Source organism: Eretmochelys imbricata, chromosome 14, assembly GCF_965152235.1.
Source record: "Eretmochelys imbricata isolate rEreImb1 chromosome 14, rEreImb1.hap1, whole genome shotgun sequence".
NCBI classification, from domain to species: Eukaryota; Metazoa; Chordata; order Testudines; family Cheloniidae; genus Eretmochelys; species Eretmochelys imbricata.
This window is the reverse complement of record NC_135585.1, coordinates 1,355,419-1,373,215: the sequence shown is the minus strand read 5'-3', so window position 1 is coordinate 1,373,215 and position 17,797 is coordinate 1,355,419. Positions and strand designations below refer to the sequence as shown.

At 57.9% G+C, this 17,797-nt stretch overlaps 1 protein-coding gene across 1 annotated transcript in view; it reads left to right on the top strand.

Annotated features, from left to right (window-relative positions):
- The window catches only part of TIMP2 (TIMP metallopeptidase inhibitor 2), a 31,996-nt gene extending 14,199 nt beyond the window's left edge, over positions 1-17,797 (top strand). The window contains exons 2-5 of the mRNA XM_077833305.1: positions 10,078-10,178; positions 10,488-10,596; positions 12,912-13,036; positions 14,963-17,797. Of these exons, the coding sequence (XP_077689431.1) occupies positions 10,078-10,178; positions 10,488-10,596; positions 12,912-13,036; positions 14,963-15,160 (533 nt within the window). The 3' untranslated portion in view covers positions 15,161-17,797. The remainder of the gene's footprint in view (positions 1-10,077; positions 10,179-10,487; positions 10,597-12,911; positions 13,037-14,962) is intronic.

Genomic DNA, 17,797 nt, shown 5'->3' with positions numbered 1-17,797 from the left:
GTGACATGCTGGCTTTGGGGGTGATCTAGCCAGTTGCCAGCCCTTGGGCCTCGCTGGTGGTGGAGGTCCACAAAAAGGACAGGTTGATCCAGTTCTGTGTGGACTATTGGAAGCTCAGTGCCATCACTGTATCTGATGCCTACCCTATGCCCAGGCCTGACGAGCTCCCAGACCAGTTGGGAGGAGCTCGGTACCTTACCACCATGGACCTTACAAAGGGCTACTGGCAAGTGCCGCTGGATGCAGATGCCTGGCTGAAATCAGCCTTTATCACCCCTCTGGGGCTCCATGACTTCTTGACCCTGCCTGTCGGCCTCAAGGGAGCTCCAGCGCCTGGTGGATCAGCTATGGAGGGGGATGGACAGTTTTGCCGTGGCGTATATTGATGACATCTGTGTCTTTAGCCAGACCTGGGAGGACCACGTGTCCCAGGTTAGACAAGTGCTGGACCTGACTGAGGGGTCCTGTTTGTACCTACAGGCTCTGTTTGGACTGTGGTCCTGTCATTTAATAAACCTTCCATTTTACTGGCTGGTGAGTCACGGGGAATCCCAGGAAGAGGGGATGCAGGGCCCTCTCTCCGTGACAGAGCCATTGAACCAAACTGTAAACCCTGGATAGGATGGAACCACTTCAAGTCAGGGAGTGCGGCAACACCCCCAGCACCTCTAGTTCCAGCACCTATGGCCCTGGGAGTTACAAGGGAGAGGCAGCCCAAAGTTAAGGGATATTCTGGAGAGGAGAGAGAGAGTCAGAAGACCGCTCAGAGCAAGGCTGGGCTGGGCTGCCCTGAAGGAGGGAGTGGCGAGGGCCCCTGCTGAGCCGTGGAGTCAGGGGAGGCTGGTGAAAGCAGGAGGCAGCAAGGCAGTTGGGGGGGGGTCACCCACAAACTTGCCCAGGCCAGAGCAGGCTGAAGGCTGAGAGCTGCAGAGGGAGGTACCTGCTGGGTCGTTGGGGCTGCAGAGGGCTGAAGGCTGGGGAATGATGAACAGGTGAGTGTGCTGATGCCTCTGGGCGAGAGCTAGGACCAGACCGGAGAACGAAACGGGCAGAGGAGCAGCCCAGCTAGAGGGGCCGGGTGGGGTGTGAGAGAGGCCAGAGCTAGGCCAGAGAGCCTGGCTGTGGCTGGGGAGGCCGGGGCCATGCCAGGGAGCCTTGGGGTGGCAAGAGAGGCCGGGTGAGGTGTGGTGAGAGAGGTTGGGGGTGGCCGGGGAGTCCCAGCCTGGGTGCAGCGAGAGGGACTAGGGCTGTACTGGGTGTGGGGGTGGACTGTTGGTGTGAGCTGGGGGATTCTGGGTGGTGGGGCTGGGTTATGATCTACATACACAGGCCTTTTATTATAATAAATGAACCCGGCAAGGGTTATCGATGCTCGGAAGTTTGCCTGGAGTTACTGGGGACTCGGAGGGAAATTGAGGCAGGGGCTGCTTGCAGGGCCACCCTGAGGCCATGTAGGGGTGTGTGGGTGGTGGTCACCAGGCCACACGCTGTCACGTGGCGGTGTAGGCCTTGGGGGCTGTTGGGGCCCATGGTGTTGGCACCTCGGAAATGGCCGGAGTGACCGGGTGCTCTAAACACAGGTGCAGAGGCTGAGTAGCACAGTGCCCCTCAGCACTCTGTTGGGAGAGCCACGGGCCAACTGCAGCGAGGAGCGATTGGGACTCAGGACTCCTGGGTCCTGTTACTGGCTCTGCTACTGAGCTTGGGCAGGTCTCTGAACCTTCGTTTCCTGACCTGTAAATGCGATCCGTGGCAGCTATTGTGCTTTGGGATGCTGACTGTTGTTATCCTACAGGAGCCCAGAGCTCTGCTCCCCGCTCTCTTGCCAGCTCTCTCGGAGGCCTTGGGAAAGTCACTCGGGGCATGTCTACACTGCCATTAGACGCCCGTGGCTGGCCCATGCCAGCTGACTTGGGCTAAGGGGCAGTTTAAGTGCAGTGTGGATGCAGTGTCTTTGCTTGTGCCGGTAGAATGGAGCCTGGCAGGGGAGGGCGGGAGTACTCCCTTCTAGGTGCTGTTACTTTGATCACCCTTTCCTCCGAAGAGGGTGAATCTGGCCTTGTGTCCAGTGACGTGGAGCATCCCAGTGTGGGATTCCCCGCACACAGGGCGGGACCTGGAAGGGAGCCTCTCTCGTAGCAGGGAGGCAGGTGGGTTTGGCAGCGCAGTGCCAGGGACATGGCGACCCAGGACTTGCCCTTGCCCAGGTTACAAATCGCAGCAGCTGCGATGATTCAGACTCTGTATGCAGCCTGGCTGGCTTCCCCTTGTTCCTAGCCCTGATTTCAGGCACTAGCATGGGGCGGGAAGTTTCCATTTAGAACACACCGGTGTTCCTGTTTCATTGGGGGGTTATTTCAGATGTGGATTTGTGCCCATAGCGGTAAAACCCATTCCCACAACCCCCGCGTGGTGGTGGTGTGGCTGCTTTAATTCAGACATCCCACCCAGAACTGCAACGCCTCTTCCAGGTTGTTCTCTTCTCCCTCTAGGCTAGATCGGGTTGGTCAGGGGGTTACTTACTTTGAGGGAGCCCCTGTTATCTAGGTGCCAAGGACTGGCTGTCAGTGGTGCCCAGATATAGAGCTCATGCCCCCATGGCTTCACCTCTCATCCAGCTCTGTGCCCCAGTACCAACATGCACCATCTCCTCCGTGTGTTGGCCTGGGAAGTGGCTAGCTCAGGCATGACGGTGCACTGTGATGCCTCTCCCTCGAGGTCCCTGGTACAGATCCAGCCCAGGGCAGTCGGGATGGAAAGTTACCACTCACTGCTGGCTGCTCAGCTCCCCCTGAACACCCCCAATGTCAAAACCACAGGGGTTTAGGGAAGTTTTTGCAGGGAAGCCGAGGACCGAATGGGCCATAGGGAGTGAGTTTCCTGCTCAGAACCAGCTGGAGCAAGGGCACTCTGGTTTAGGCATGTTAGCCGGGCAGCGCTGGACAAAGCTAGACAGATAACTGCGGAGACTCGTTTTCTGTACATGTGCGTCAGCACGTGTTCACACACAGGTATTGCACACACCTGGCACAGCGTCCTGCCTTGGCAGAGTCTTGCTGGGTCAGCTGCCACGAGGTCAGTTTGGTTAGCAGAAGCAGAGGAGGGAGGGTCCACATCCCAGCGCCTCCAGCCGGGAAATCCGTGGGGGCGGGAGACGGGGCGGGGGACAGCTGCACCCATCTCTCTCTGCATGGAGGCTGCTGCAGAGGCAGCTATGGGCAAACGCTTGAAAGCTGCCCAGAATACACGTGTCTGTCTCCCGGAGGTGCTGTTAGCAGGACTGGGACGGGGGCGGCTTTTGGCTGGCTAGCGATTCAGACAGCCCAGGAGACGGCAGTGTGGGGATGAGAAGTGTCTGTTTGCTGGTGTCCTGTTCACAATCCCAGGTCCCCCTTGCTTTGGGGCAGGTCTGGGGGACTCTCAGATTCATCCGGGATGGAGTGGGGGGGTTGTGAGCTCAGCGGTAACAGCCAATCGCCACACGGCATCAGTGAATTTCCATGGTGCAATCCTATTGGTTAAAACGCTGTAAGGTGACTTGTGCCCCCCCACCCCCCCCCCCGCATTATAACAGTCCCTTGGTCCCATCCACTGGCTCTTGCGGCGGACCTCGAGCCACACCCTCTTGTTGCCATGGTTTCCGAGAGCCCCAGACAGGCCCCCCATTAACATCTCACCCAGCCAGGTAGCCACCTGGCAGTGGGTCTTGTGCCCAGGTGTGCAGACACATCCCTGGATGCCCAGTGCTCACTGCCATGCAGCTAATGAGGTGTGAGTTGGGATCCCAGTTTGCCAGGCCGTCGCTGGCATCTTTGCCAAGGTGGGGTGTGTTTTATCTCCAGGGTACTGGGCTCTGCGTGTCCCATTCCCCTGCCTGGGAGGGCACCTTGTCCTTCCTGTGGAGCCTATATGGGGCCATCGTCACTCACCCCTGGCCTTCGCCAGCTCTTGTGACTTTAGCATGAGTCGGGGGGTAGCTGGGATTTCCATTAAAGCTCCAGCTCCTGGAGTCAGGGAATTCTGTGGGGAACTCAGCTTTCGTTGGGAAGTCCCAGTATGTTTGCAACCCCCCTGGCTGCAGAGATGCCTGAAAATGGGACCTGAGCCGCTCACTCAGCAGAAATGGAAAATACAAAGGGTTTCTTAGCATTAAAATCTCCTGACTTTGTGAGTCTGACTCATGGTCTGAGTGCTCGGAGCTGCCTCCCATTGAGGGACTGGGCAGGCCTGGATTTCCCTGGGCTGACTCTCCCTCCCTCTCCTTCCCACACCACCCTCCCCTCTGGCTCCTGGCTTTCAGCGTGGAGCTTGGCTGGGCTCTTGGCTGGGAAGTGCAATGCAGTCCGCTCCACAAAGCCGCACTGTTCAGAACAAATCTGCCTAGATAGGGCTGCATTTTTGTCAAGTGATTCATCAGCACGTGAATGGAAAAGGCCGGAGCCCACCGAACCAGGAGCCGTTTTCCCGCCCACAGCCGCTAAGCCAATGTCACTTCCCGCCCTCCCAGGCCAAAGGCAGGAGCCACCGGCAGCAGCTGCTCTGTTTGCTTCCCTACCCGAAGCAGAGCTGGAGAGGCTTGTCCTCCCTGCTTTGCTTCCTGGGGCAGCTGGGGGTCCAGGCAGGAGCTGGGCAGTGGCTCACGGGAACACCTCTATTTCAGAGCCATCCCCAGGAGCCCCTGGATGTGACTTGGGGATGCCAAGAGGGGCTGGACGATCAGTGGGGGCAGGGAGTGGCAGTAGGGCAAACAGCCGGCATAGGCCTTGGCCCCTACACCAGCAGTTCCTGTCCCATCCAGCTCGGAGTCATGAGCGGCTCCAGCTGGTGAACCCCTCACTCCTTGGGCACCAACCGTGCCGTGAGCACTGGGCATGGCTGCGGATCGCTGCATTGGGCATGGCCTTGATGCTTCTGTCTGGTAACTAGGACCACGCTGCCCACACCATCAGCTGCTCCCGGCCCCAGTGCTGCAGTGCCAAGAGCTGGTCAGGGTGGTGTTCTGCCCGGGGAAGGGGGAAGAGCAAACAGCAGACGGGAGGAACCTAGACCAGTAGCTGCTCTTCCTGCCAAAGGCCCGACTGCATGGCTTGTGTCCCGGGCTCGGCACAGCCTTTCCCAGAGCAGCAGTGGAGGGGAGCTGAGTTGGAGTCTGCCCCGTGGGGCCTGTAGCTGGGTTCAGGGCTGGTTAGAGTCCTGGTCTGCGCTCAGTAGAGGCACAAGGAGCTGGAGTCAAGAGTACATGGAGGGGAGCTGGGCTTGGCATCCGCAATGGGGTGGGAGGCAGAGCTAGAATCTGTGCTAGGTGTGGAGGGAGCATTGGGGCTGGGAGCTGGCTAGGTTTGGGGTTAAATTCCCTGGGCAGGGCAGCAGCTGTGAACTTAAACTTGGTGCCCCATGTGGCTCCTCAGGCCCAGTGAGAGCTGTCTGTGCTGGCCAGGGCTCCTGTAGGAATTCCTTAGCCCTGGAGTGGGGCCCGCAAGCTGCCCCCCAGTCCGAATCCCTGGGGTTTTACAGACCCCGACGAAGGACTGATACTGGCACTGGTTAATTACTGTGGACCGCTCCTGCTCTAGCACCTGGGAGTCCCAGCCCCAGGCCCGGGCCCGGGCCCAGGAGTGCCGTGCAGATCCCAGCCCCGGGCCCGGGCCCGGGCCCAGGAGTGCCGTGCAGATCCCAGCCCCGGGCCCGGGCCCGGGCCCAGGAGTGCCGTGCAGATCCCAGCCCCGGGCCCGGGCCCGGGCCCAGGAGTGCCGTGCAGATCCCAGCCCCGGGCCCGGGCCCGGGCCCAGGAGTGCCGTGCAGATCCCAGCCCCGGGCCCGGGCCCGGGCCCAGGAGTGCCGTGCAGATCCCAGCCCCGGGCCCGGGCCCGGGCCCAGGAGTGCCGTGCAGATCCCAGCCCCGGGCCCGGGCCCGGGCCCGGGCCCAGGAGTGCCGTGCAGATCCCAGCCCCAGGCCCGGGCCCGGGCCCAGGAGTGCCGTGCAGATCCCAGCCCCGGGCCCGGGCCCGGGCCCAGGAGTGCCGTGCAGATCCCAGCCCCGGGCCCGGGCCCGGGCCCAGGAGTGCCGTGCAGATCCCAGCCCCAGCCCCGGGCCCGGGCCCAGGAGTGCCGTGCAGATCCCAGCCCCAGCCCCGGGCCCGGGCCCAGGAGTGCCGTGCAGATCCCAGCCCCGGGCCCGGGCCCGGGCCCAGGAGTGCCGTGCAGATCCCAGCCCCGGGCCCGGGCCCGGGCCCAGGAGTGCCGTGCAGATCCCAGCCCCAGCCCCGGGCCCGGGCCCAGGAGTGCCGTGCAGATCCCAGCCCCGGGCCCGGGCCCGGGCCCAGGAGTGCCGTGCAGATCCCAGCCCCGGGCCCGGGCCCGGGCCCAGGAGTGCCGTGCAGATCCCAGGCCCGGGCCCGGGCCCAGGAGTGCCGTGCAGATCCCAGCCCCGGGCCCGGGCCCGGGCCCAGGAGTGCCGTGCAGATCCCAGCCCCGGGCCCGGGCCCGGGCCCAGGAGTGCCGTGCAGATCTCAGCCCCGGGCCCGAGCCCGGGCCCAGGAGTGCCGTGCAGATCTCAGCCCCAGCCCCGGGCCCGGGCCCAGGAGTGCTGTGCAGATCCCAGCCCCAGGCCTCGTCTACACTAGGACTTGAGGGGAACGTTTGTCCGTGTTCGAATAGGCCAGTGTGGATGAGGCCCCCGGCCGTTAGCATGGCCCAGGTTGGTGGAGGTAAAGCCCAAGGGGCCCTAGAGGGAGCCTGGGCTGTAACTCGACCCGTTGGGTGCCGGTGAAAGCCTGCGCTGCCCTGTGTGAGCCGCACTCCCCACACGCAGTGGCTCCAGGGCACAGCTGCTGGTGGCCCCCCCAGGGCTCAGCCCTAGCTCCGTGGCTGTCACAGAACAGCGGGGCTTTGAGGGGGTCGTACAGGGATGCTCGGGACACACTGTGAATGCTGGGGAGCGTCTTGATGGGTATCAGCTCGCCCGAGATAACGGTCGGTTAACTCGAGTTCTCAGCAGGCCACAAACCCTCCTGCAGGTGATCTCTGCAGTGATCAGGGGTCCCGTGCCAATACCCTGCAGTGGCCAGTGGCCTGTTCCCTCTCGCGCTTGCAGTGCAGCAGCATGCTGCTCTGGGCCATGGGAGGCCGTCTGCGTGCTGCCCTTGCCTGGGCTCTTGGAACCAGCTGGATTCTGTCCAGCCCTGTGCGTTACCAAGAGACCGGTCAGCTCGGCCTCAAGGGCAGGGCCTTGTCTGAGGCAGAGGGGCCATAGCTGGCTGGCGGAGCCTGGCTCCCTGCAGCTGGGTTCTCATGCTGCTTGGGCGTCCCCTGGATCCTGCACCGGGAGAACTGGCCTCTGGGGAATGAGCGCTTGCCCTGTGCGTGGTTCTGGCATCCTCAGCGGGGAGCGGGGCAGATCACGGAGCCCCACGGCTCTAGCTGTCACTGGATCGCATCCCCCCGGACCAGCAGAACGGACCGGGTTTAACCCCTGCCCCTCCACCGCTCTCTGCCCTCCACCTGCTCTGGCTGTTCACCTCCCCCAGGCCCTGCCCTGCGCTGTCAGCAGCTGGCATCAGCCTAAATCCAGGCTTGGAACCTGAACCTGCAAAGGTCGTGCCCGGCCAGCGGGGCAGCCGTGCTGCTGGGTGAGCTGCTCTCAGGGCAAGTTCTGCCCAGTGCGGCAGGGCAGCGGGAGGCAAGGACCCTGCCCTGGGGAGGGGACACCGCAGGAAACCACTCTAGGCAGCGGTGGGAGGCCAGGCTCCTGAACCTGCCTTTGGGAAGGTAGTGGCCCTGCCCCTCCAAACTGGCCACGCCTCGCCTCAGTTTGCCCCTCTCCGTCCTGCATGGAGGGCACTGCCCGCCTTTCACTCTGCTGTGAGAACAAGCCCTTCTCTTGGGGGTGGTGAGGCCTTGGCCGGTGCCTTCTGCCTCGCAATGGAAGCGGCGCTGTCCGTGCTGCTAAAGCAGCACTTGCTCCCCGCTCTGCGGGAAAAGCCTCTCCGGGTGCAGATCGTTAGGCTGGGGCTCCTGGGCAGGTGGAGGTGGGTGCCAGCAGGGGAGAGCCAGGGGAGGATGGGCTCCTCAGCGCAGGCCTTGTGGTGTACGCAGGGGAGTGGCATCACCACAGGAAAGCTGCCAGCTCTGGGGTGGGGCCCTCCCCCGATCAGTTGTGCCCACACATGGGCCCTTGTTCCTAACACTCACTCGTGTTGCAAAGCGATGAGGCTGCATTGGGCGGAGGGGCACAAGGATGCGGAGCAGCTGATGCCACAGGGAGCCGGGGGAGGCCGCGGGTCCAGGACCCAGGGTTGGAGCCTGCAGGTCTGTGGTGTTTGGCCAGGCCCGTTCCTACCTGGCTGTTTTTCCAGAGCCCCAGCCCTTGTTTCCCATGAGTCCTGCTGTGACTAGAGGGGTTGTTTTTCCAGGCGTCTTGGGGAGGAAGTGACATCATGTGGTTCGCGCTGCTTTCGGCCTGGAGGGAGGATGCGGTTCCTCGTGCTTTGAGTTGCGTGGCCGCCCAGCATTCCAGCAGCCGACATCTGGCAGGAGGCTCCTCAGCCAGCGCGTCCCCTTGATCTCAGACACAGATGCTGGTTTAAGAGCGGCTGCTAGAGGCAGCACAACTAACAGCTCAGGGGCAAGGCCAGGCTGTGCAGTTCGGGTGGGCTGTCAGTCCGGAGCGGGGCTCTGTTCACACCAGGGCTGCTGCTCCTAAAAATCTCCCCACTCCATGTGCTGCCTCTAGTGGCCTCATGGAGTTACCCTCCCTTCTCCTCCCCATCCTGCCTCTGAGCTATGCTCCTCGGTCTCTGTGCAAGGTCCATTTGGGCTGAGGGATCCCGGGCTGTACACTCCGCTTGATGGCAAGTAGCTGTGTGTCTGTAACATGACGCGGCACCCGATCGATTCCAACATTTCAGGGAATGGCCTAGTCACCAGTGGGCAGAACCTTGTGGATTTTGTGGAAAATTAGTGAACCAGAAGCAAGAAACTGAGGACCTCTGTTGACAAATGAAGAAGAGCCCCTCTCCTTCTCCTGCATGTGCCTTCCCTTCTGTCTCCAGCCTGCTCTCCTTTATCCTCATCCTCCCCTGCTGCTCCTGGTGCTTTTCTCCGAGCTCAGCATTCCCTCAGTGCTGCTTGTCCAGCTAGTCTGATGCTGCTTATTCAGCTCTTTGCCCAGCTTCTAGAGCCAGGCAGAGATGGGGAGCAAGGAGACTGCGATCAAAGCAATGTCTACGCAGCTGTGTGCAGGAGTCCCTAGAGAGGTAGCAGCCTGTGCTGAGCAGTCCCTGGAAGCTGCTCTTGCTCTGGGCTGCGTGATTGTGTTTCCCCTGCTGTGTGGAGTCTCAACACTGGCTTTTGCATTTAATATAAGGACTTTGAAAGGAAAAGAAAGATGTGGAGCTCTCCAGTCTGCAGAGTTTGCAGGCTCGGCCAACGTTGTCAGCAGACCTAAGCTCCCTGCTATGAAGGACTTTACCTCCCCTCCTCCCTCCCCCCATGGGTGGGCCCTCACCCTGCAGTGGGACCTTACCTGTGCAGGAATCTGTGCGCACATGAGGGTCACTCCACCCAGATCCATTTGCAGGATTGGGGCCTTACAGCTGTGCACACACTGGAAGCAGCTGTGTATAAGGGTGAGCCTTGGCATGCCATGACGGTCCCGTGGCACATGCCCAGCACACACTTTTCACACGCTTCTCTGTAAATCCAGACCATTTTCTTCCCAGGCTGACCCTGTTGCTAATGGCTTGTTACCTCCAGACCAGGCTTCAGGCATTTTGCTGCGGCTGTTGTCAAAGGATGGTTAGAATGGGCTGCAGTGGAAAGACTCACTCACCCAGAGGTCAGACGTTGCAAAGGGGATTTCGGTCATTAGGATCACTCTGTTAGCACAAGCTAGATGCTCCACAAACAGGAAGAGCCAATCCCTGCCTGGGAGCTATGAGAGACCAAACCTACAGGTGACCAGCTTGGCAAGGCTGAGGCTGTGGGACTGGCCTTGCATCCGAGCCTGTTTTGCTGCTGGGGAACGGAGGCTGTTCCTGGGTCTCTCCCACTCATGCCCATCCTATCTGTTCGTTGCAGTGATCAGAGCAAAGGCTGTCTCCGGAAAAGAGGTGGATTCTGGGAATGATGTTTATGGGAATCCGATCAAACGGATCCAGTATGAGATCAAGCAGATAAAGGTAAGGATCCCAGCCTGGGGTAGTCTGGCTCTGGGGGGAGCCGGTGGGAAGAGGGTGCTAGGGAATCGCAGCATGTGCAGGAATGAGAACAGGGTCAGGGGGTCCCCACAGCAAACCCACCCTCGGATCCCATCTCCGTGGGCTGCAAGTGCTGAGCTCCCACAGCCGTGACCCGTCCATGCCACCCAGCACTGCAAGAGATCGGCTTCCTCACCCCTTGCCGTGCACGTGCTCCCGGCCCCATCTCCCACAGTGTGTGTGGAGCTGAGCGTGGCCACCTGTCTGACCGCGGTCTCTCTCTCTCGCTAGATGTTTAAAGGACCTGACAAGGACATAGAGTTAATTTACACAGCTCCTTCCTCGGCTGTGTGCGGGGTGTCACTGGACACCGGAGGGAAGAAGGAATATCTCATTGCAGGTAGGAAGTGAATTGCCGGAGGAGCTGGCATGGCCCCCGGTGCTGTCTCCGGGGCGGGAGGAGCTGGCATGGGCCCTGGGGCTGAAACCGAAGCAGGACACTGGGGCACTTCAAAGGCTCTCTCGACCTGAGTCAGTGTAGGCAGGAGGAGGCAGGCGAAGGGACAGGGACCCATGTAGGGAGGTTTCCTGGAGCTGTGGGAATCGCTCAGGGAAAGGCCGTGAAACTGGATTCTACTCCAGCTAAAGGGCTTGCTCTCTGCTGTGGCCATGGGACCTCCGGAGCGGTCAGGATTGCAGCACTGCCCATAGGGTTCCCCCCGCCCTCCCCCGGCCACAAGGCCCTGCGCTGGACCCCCAGCGGCCTTAGTGCCGTTCTGATCCTGGCCAGAACTGGGGGAGTGAGCAGGGCATGCATGGGGCTCCCATCCTGGCCACAGGGCCCTGCCACGTGACTGTGGGCTGGCCTGGCCTGCTTCTCATTTAAACCCTCTGCCCCTGCCCATCCAGGGTCCCTGATCATCTGGGCCCCTTCTGGCACCATCTAGTGGCTCCTAGGGAAATAACAGCCAATAAAGCCGGTAGCGTTTCCTGACCAGTGTGCAAGCTGGTGCTTAGGCCGTGCTGGCTTGGGGGTGATGACCACGTTCCGAGCACAGGGTCGGCTGCCAGGAGCACTCACCCCAGCTCGGATATTGGCGGCTGCTGCGCCCTGGGCCTTGTGTCGGCCTCGGCTTCCCTGTCTGTGCAATGGGATGATGCTCCTGTCCTGCCGAACCCACAGGAGCATTTGAAGCTGCAGCCCTCGGTCCCAGTGGCAGGAGCACGGGAGTCTCCCTCTGTCCGTTTCCATGTCCGGCACTTGCCCAATGGCACTAATGGATAAGGGCACCGTGCCCCTGGGGCCAGAGAAAAGTCTGGCTGCAGTGTGAGTGCGATCGCACATGCCTTCACTCAGGTGTTTCTCCTGAACTCTCTGAGCTCTGCTGGATCCATCTCTTGGTCCATTCTCCTGGCCGCTCCACTCCCTGTGGGCCCCAGTGTCTGGTGCTGCTGGAGTGTCTGGTTCTAGGTGTGACGTCCATCTCCTCCTCTCCCCGGATGGGGGCTGTCAGAGAGTGTCCTGCTCTGTAGCCTCTTGCTTGTCCTGGGATATGCTTGCTCAGAACACAGGCCCTAGAGCGGGGCAAATTCTCAACAAGCCCTAAATAAAGTCCTCCGGATCCATGCAGACAGCAGGGGAGGCCCTGAGCCTAGAGGCTGGTTGGACTGCCTCGCCAGGACTCTGGACAGCCCCGTCTGCTTTATCCCCTCTGCATCGCTGCCTGCGGAGTGGCCCCTTGGAGTGTGACATCACAAGCATTGTGATCTCTCCAGTGGGGATGGCCACCTTTCCAGGGATGCCCAGCTCATCTTTCCCTTTGGAGCCTCCTGGAAAACCTGGCCGAGCAAGCAGCTGGGGTGTGGGCCAGGGCAGCTTCCTTCTGTCTTTGTGTGCAGAGCAGAACCAAGCGGACAGAAGGTGCTGATCTGAGGCAGGAGAGCTGACCCAGTTAATAAAATAAATTAATAAAAAATGGAGATATACCTATCTCATAGAACTGGAAGGGACTGGTCATCAAGTCCCAGTACTCTGCCTTCACAGCAGGACCAACTACTGTCCCTTATTTTTACCCCAAAGGGCCCCCTCAAGGATTGAACCCACAACCCTGGGTTTAGTAGGCCAATGCTCAAACCCCTGAGCTATCCCTCCTCAAGAGAGACTCCTGGGGTTTGAATTAGTCCTGCCCAGAAAGCCCTTGGGTCCTGATTTTCACCACAGTTCCCTGGCAAACACTCAGGCCACTGCCACCTGGCACTGAGGCCTTGAGGCTCTGGGGAAAGCGTGCCAGGAATTGTGCCTGCTGTGGAACATTACCCCAGGTACTTGGGCAACTCCTGGGGCTTTTTAGAGCAAATTCTCTATGCGTGGTCTCGGGGGCTGGGAGGGAATCCGCTGCCTCGCACCCGCACTGCGTGGCTCTATGTCAAAACGACATTCTGCTTCTCCCGGGCTCCTTGATTTGTCAGTCTTCCCCTTCCCCTCTTCTCACGTCTCCAGTCTGCTGCTTGTGACATGGCAGTGTTTAACTGTGTTAGCCAAGAGGGATGGTGCCCCAAGGAGGGGATTGATGTGTGCTCCAGGCACAGTATGTCCCTAGAGCCCCCCGGAGGGGCGGGCTGCTCGCCTAGGGCTCGTGCTGTTCAAACTCCCTCGATGTCCTGATGGGACGTGTGTCTCTAGAAAGATTAAAGCACTGTGTGGCCTTTCCGCAGGCAAGTCCGAAGGCAATGGCAAGATGCACATCACACTGTGCGACTTCATCGTCCCTTGGGACTCCCTGAGTGCCACCCAGAAGAAGAGTCTGAACCAGCGGTACCAGATGGGCTGCGAGTGCAAGGTAGGTAGAGTGGGAGCGCTCATGCCCGGAGCCTGCCATTCCGCGTGGTGCTCTGAGGTTTCTGGGCTCCTTGCTCACAGCCGTTGGAAGCCTTGGTGTCGAGTGACCTTGGCTGGATTCAGTGCTGCAACTCAGGAAAGCACTTGCTGAAGTGAATGGCAGAGATGCTTTCCTGAATCGAGGCCTGGGTTTGCATCTGAAGGGGGATCAGTGCATTGCTGGGGCAGTTGTCTCCCCTAGCATGGGTAAGAGTCTTGAGGGCAGCATAAACCCAGTGATTTTTGTCTGGAATGGCCAACGAGGGGCACTTCTAGCAAGGACATGAGGCATCCCAGAGAGGCAGACAGTGGGCTGTCTAGGAGTGATGATCACCTGGCCTGTTGTTCTCCTTTTGCAGTACTGCCCACAGGCCCCTACTCAGAATCTGGCCCTCCACAGCCACCTAGGGAGATACTATCCCTGCCTTGAAAAGTTTACTACATAACTGGGGCTGTTTTCTGTCCCTTATCCCCATGGGATCTAAGCATCCCACACGCCCTCACAACACCCTGCTAGGGATGAAAGAACTAACATCCCCATTTCACAGCCGGGAAGTTGAGGGGAAGTGAGTTGCTGAAGGTCACTAGGGAGTCTATGGCAAAGGTGGGGTCAGACCCCAGTTTTTGGGAATCCCAGAGCTGTTCTCACAAGCCCAGCCTCCCCTCCTGGCTTTTCCCCATTCTCCTCATCTCTCTCCATCCCCTCATGTCAGCTGTCTGCTCAGAATGCTGCCCTCTTCTCCCTGGACTCTCCGTGGCCAGGCTTCTCCCACGCACCCACCCTCGCCCAGCCCCCACATCTCCTGCTGTCTGTAACTTGTCTGGAGGCTTATATTTACATGTATCAGTTGCAGTCAGATGTGGAGTATTTGTCTAAAGGATGTAATCTAAACCCACCTTGCATCATACGGTGTGGAGATGAACTGCTGTCCTCATTCCTCAGACACGCCAACATTGGGATGGTTTGCAGAGCTAGACTGTCCTGATTCCTCTGTTAGAGAGACTTCTTTGCTCTGCATGTAGCTCTGTCCAGGCAAAGATCCCACGTTTGGCTTCAGCACTGGGAAATTCCTCTTATTTAAGGTGAAGACCCAAATCTGCATCTTAAAAGGAGCCATGTGTCCAGTGGCTGGAACAAAGGGCCTGGAACATCTTGAGCCCAGATCCCAGACAGGCCTCTGCCTCACTTATGTGACCCTGAGAAACTCGCTCAGACTTTCCTGTGGCATAGTCACCATCCCTGGGGTTTTGGGTAAAAGCGCAGATGCTTCTGGAGAGAAGCGACCCATTCTATTCATGTTAGGCAAAACTTTCTCACTGTCAGGAGAGCTAAGCACTGGAACAGGCTAGAGAGCTGTGGAGTCCCCCTCACTAGAGGTTTTCAATAACAGGTTGGACAAACTTCTGTCAAGGACTGGATGAGGTGCTTGGTGTTCAGCAGGATCCATCCCAGGTCTGACTCCAGTAGAACTGCACCAGGACTGAACTGTCCTTCACAGATGCTTAGACCAAGGCACAGCCGCTGCCCTGAAGAGTTTGCAGGCTAGGTGGACAAGGGGTGCAGTGGAAACAAGTGACAGTTGGGGACAGATAAGACAGTGGCCTTAGAGCCAGCCCTTTCTCCTCATGTGCTGTGTTAACAGTGCTTGGAGAGGGGACTAGGGCCTCTAGAGTGGGTGGGAAAAGGAGGGCTTTGAAGGGGGAGGGGGACATTTGCCCCATCTTTGAACCCCAGAACTTCAGAAAGTTGCTTTCCTTGGCTCAGGGTCTCTCTCCATCCCCCAGCCCAGAGTGACAGAGGTGGGAGATGGAAGAGGCATGGCAGGTCCCTCTCTCCCCCAGACAGAGCATCAGTGTGTGCTCAGCAATGGTCTCTGTTCTGACCTAGATCTCCCGCTGCCCCTCCATTCCGTGCTTCGTCTCGTCTTCGGATGAATGTCTCTGGACAGACTGGGTGACGGAGAAGAACATCAACGGGCGACAGGCTAAGCATTACGCCTGCATCAAGAGGAGCGACGGCTCGTGCGCATGGTACCGTGGCATGGCCCCACCCAAGCAAGAGTTTCTCGACATCGAGGACCCCTAAGCTGAATAGCTGCATTCCAGTACCCAATAGAAAGGCCTGCAGGAAATTAGACTGGTCCACCTCTGACATCACTTCCTGGAAACAGCATGAAAATTCAGTATCCCAAGTGGGTCCCAATCGGGGAGATTAAATGCCACGTGCTTCCAAAGCGGGGTGAGGGGCCACACCATTGTATTTAGTCCCCAGCTGTGCTTTCCCGTTCCTTCCTTTCACAGGTGCAGTGGGGCGAGGGATGGCTTCATACTGTTCAGGGGAGAATCCTGAACCAGCCGGACTTTGATCCACAAGATCCCAGTGCTGTTCTGGAGGAAACCAGAATGCTGGAGGGTTGATGTCTCTCACTCTGTGTAGCAGGCCTACCAGGTTCCCCTCACCTGGGGCGGGAGTGTCCCTTGTTTTGGGTAGCTCCTGCCCCTCGATCCTCCAGCACATTGGCGTCTCTTTTCAAACAGGCTTCTCCACTGCCAGCAGATACACCAGCATTCCTCAAATCTCCTTTGTGAGCCCTCTAGTCCTACTGCCCCCCTTGTCACACGCACCCCCACCTCTTGGGCTAGAAGGGAGAGCCAGTGAAAGGTAGCACTGGCTGAGAGTCCCAGCTGGACCGCAGGCACCAGGAAAGGATTTGGCTCTAGCGAAGTCTCCTTAGCCCTTTGTCAAGTAAGATAAAGGCCCGTTGCACTGACACAGTGTCCCTGTGATCCCCAGCATCAGCAGAACCATCTTTTGAGGGGGACCAGAGAGTCCCCTTCTCACTCATTTGCAAGCACTGTTGTTATTTCATGCTTCCCTCCAAGTCAGTGGGTGCTGAAGTTGGACCTCTGGGGTGGTGCATGTGTGAGACCCCTGTAGGCTTTGGTCCTGTGCCTTCATCCTGGCAGTTTAGTAAAGAAAGTCAGTCCCCTGGTGGGTATGTGTGTTCCCTGCTGTAGTGTAGCTGCTGGATTTGTGTCCTGGTGCATGCTTGTGCCGTCAGCATAGTGCTAATGCCAAGTTCCAGGTTAGGGGAAGGATTTAGTTACCGTTTAGCCTGTCGGACTATGCAGACAGCAGAGGTATTATTGTGAATTCATCGCTCAGCAGGACAATGAACTGAGAGTGCTCTAGCCCCACAGACAGTGGCATGCTGACAATGACCCAGAGCAGCTTCCCTTGCCGAGAGCCTTTATTCCCAGCAAATTGTGTGAATGCAGGAGCTGGCAAATGGAAGCTTATTCCAAGTGTTCTGCCGAGAAACACAGCGCAGTGAGAGAGACCCCACCAGGATGCGGTATTTTTATACCCACTGACGGCTGTTTGCTGATCTCAGCTGTGAGGCTTCTGACGGCGAGCTGTAATAAAAGTAAAGCTTTTCAGACCCTCTTCTCCTACGCAGTGAGGGTGCACCCGTGCGCACACACACAACAAACCTGGCCTCTGGCTGCCTACAACCGAAGGCCCCACATCCTTCTGTGAAACCCGCCCAGCCAGCCTCAACCCCATTCTTCTTCGGAGCCCGTTCCATTTTGCTGAGGCACTAGAGAGCGCTGCAGAGCTAGCCCACCTGGAACGCAGACAGCACAGACCTTTGTGAGAGAAAATCCGGATCTCCTGGCTAGAGCAGGTTTGGGCATGTCCTGAAATTATCCCTGCAGACCAGCTTCAGGGGCATTTTCATGCTGTGCATCGGTGTAAGATTTTAATGATGTCATATTGGACCAGTCTGGGTGACTTCAATATATAAAAATGAAGAGGGAAAAAAACTAATCAATTCAATATAAGACTCCTGTTTGCTTACTGTATGGTTATATCATAGGTGACATTTACTCCTGTCTCTGCTCTATCTTTGATTTTAAGGTTTCAGTTCGTTTTGGCATCCGCTGTATCATTCCTGTGCTGTAACTTTTTAATTTCCTTGTTAGCTATTAGAACTGCACTTATTTTTTTTAAAAGCATTTCTGCATTGGAAGCATTCAACATGAAGTGGGAAGAGTGTCAAGAAAGTCTGTGGAGGGTTGAGTCCTCCAGATTTTTCTGTTTGTTATTTTCCCTCCTTCCTATCCCCCTCTTCTGCAAAGTGCACAAGTCTTCAGAAGTTGGATTTGAAGATGGGATGTACCATACATGTGCCTCTTTCTAGTTTGTCTCCAAGGCCTTGCTGAACAACAATATCACGACTGTCGGCAAGCATGATAGGTGAGCCTCACACAAAATAACTGCAAAAATCTCTTTCTATATGTCAGGTATATGAAGGATGCTTGATTGGCTTTTTTAATTTATGTCTTCTGTTCTCGGTTCCATTCTCTGCCCTTCCTTCCTAGCTCCAGTCTCCTCCTCCATGCAAGCAATTTAAAATATTTAAAAAAATAAAAAGTTTACATTATAGTTATTTTCAAATCTTTGCTTGATAAGTATTAAAAATAAGGAGTATCTAACTTGCTGCCATAATTTAAAGCTTTTGGGTGGGGTTTTTGTTTGGGGTTTTTTGGAGCAATATGTTTTTGCTGGAATCTGAAGTCTGAGACCTTCTTGTGCTGGAAACACATGAAAGTTGTTGAATAATGACAAGCAGACTGTGCATGTCTCTGACGCTTTGTATAATTCATATGTGGACGTTCAGTCTTTGGACAATAAACAGTATTCTAAAAAATTAGATAA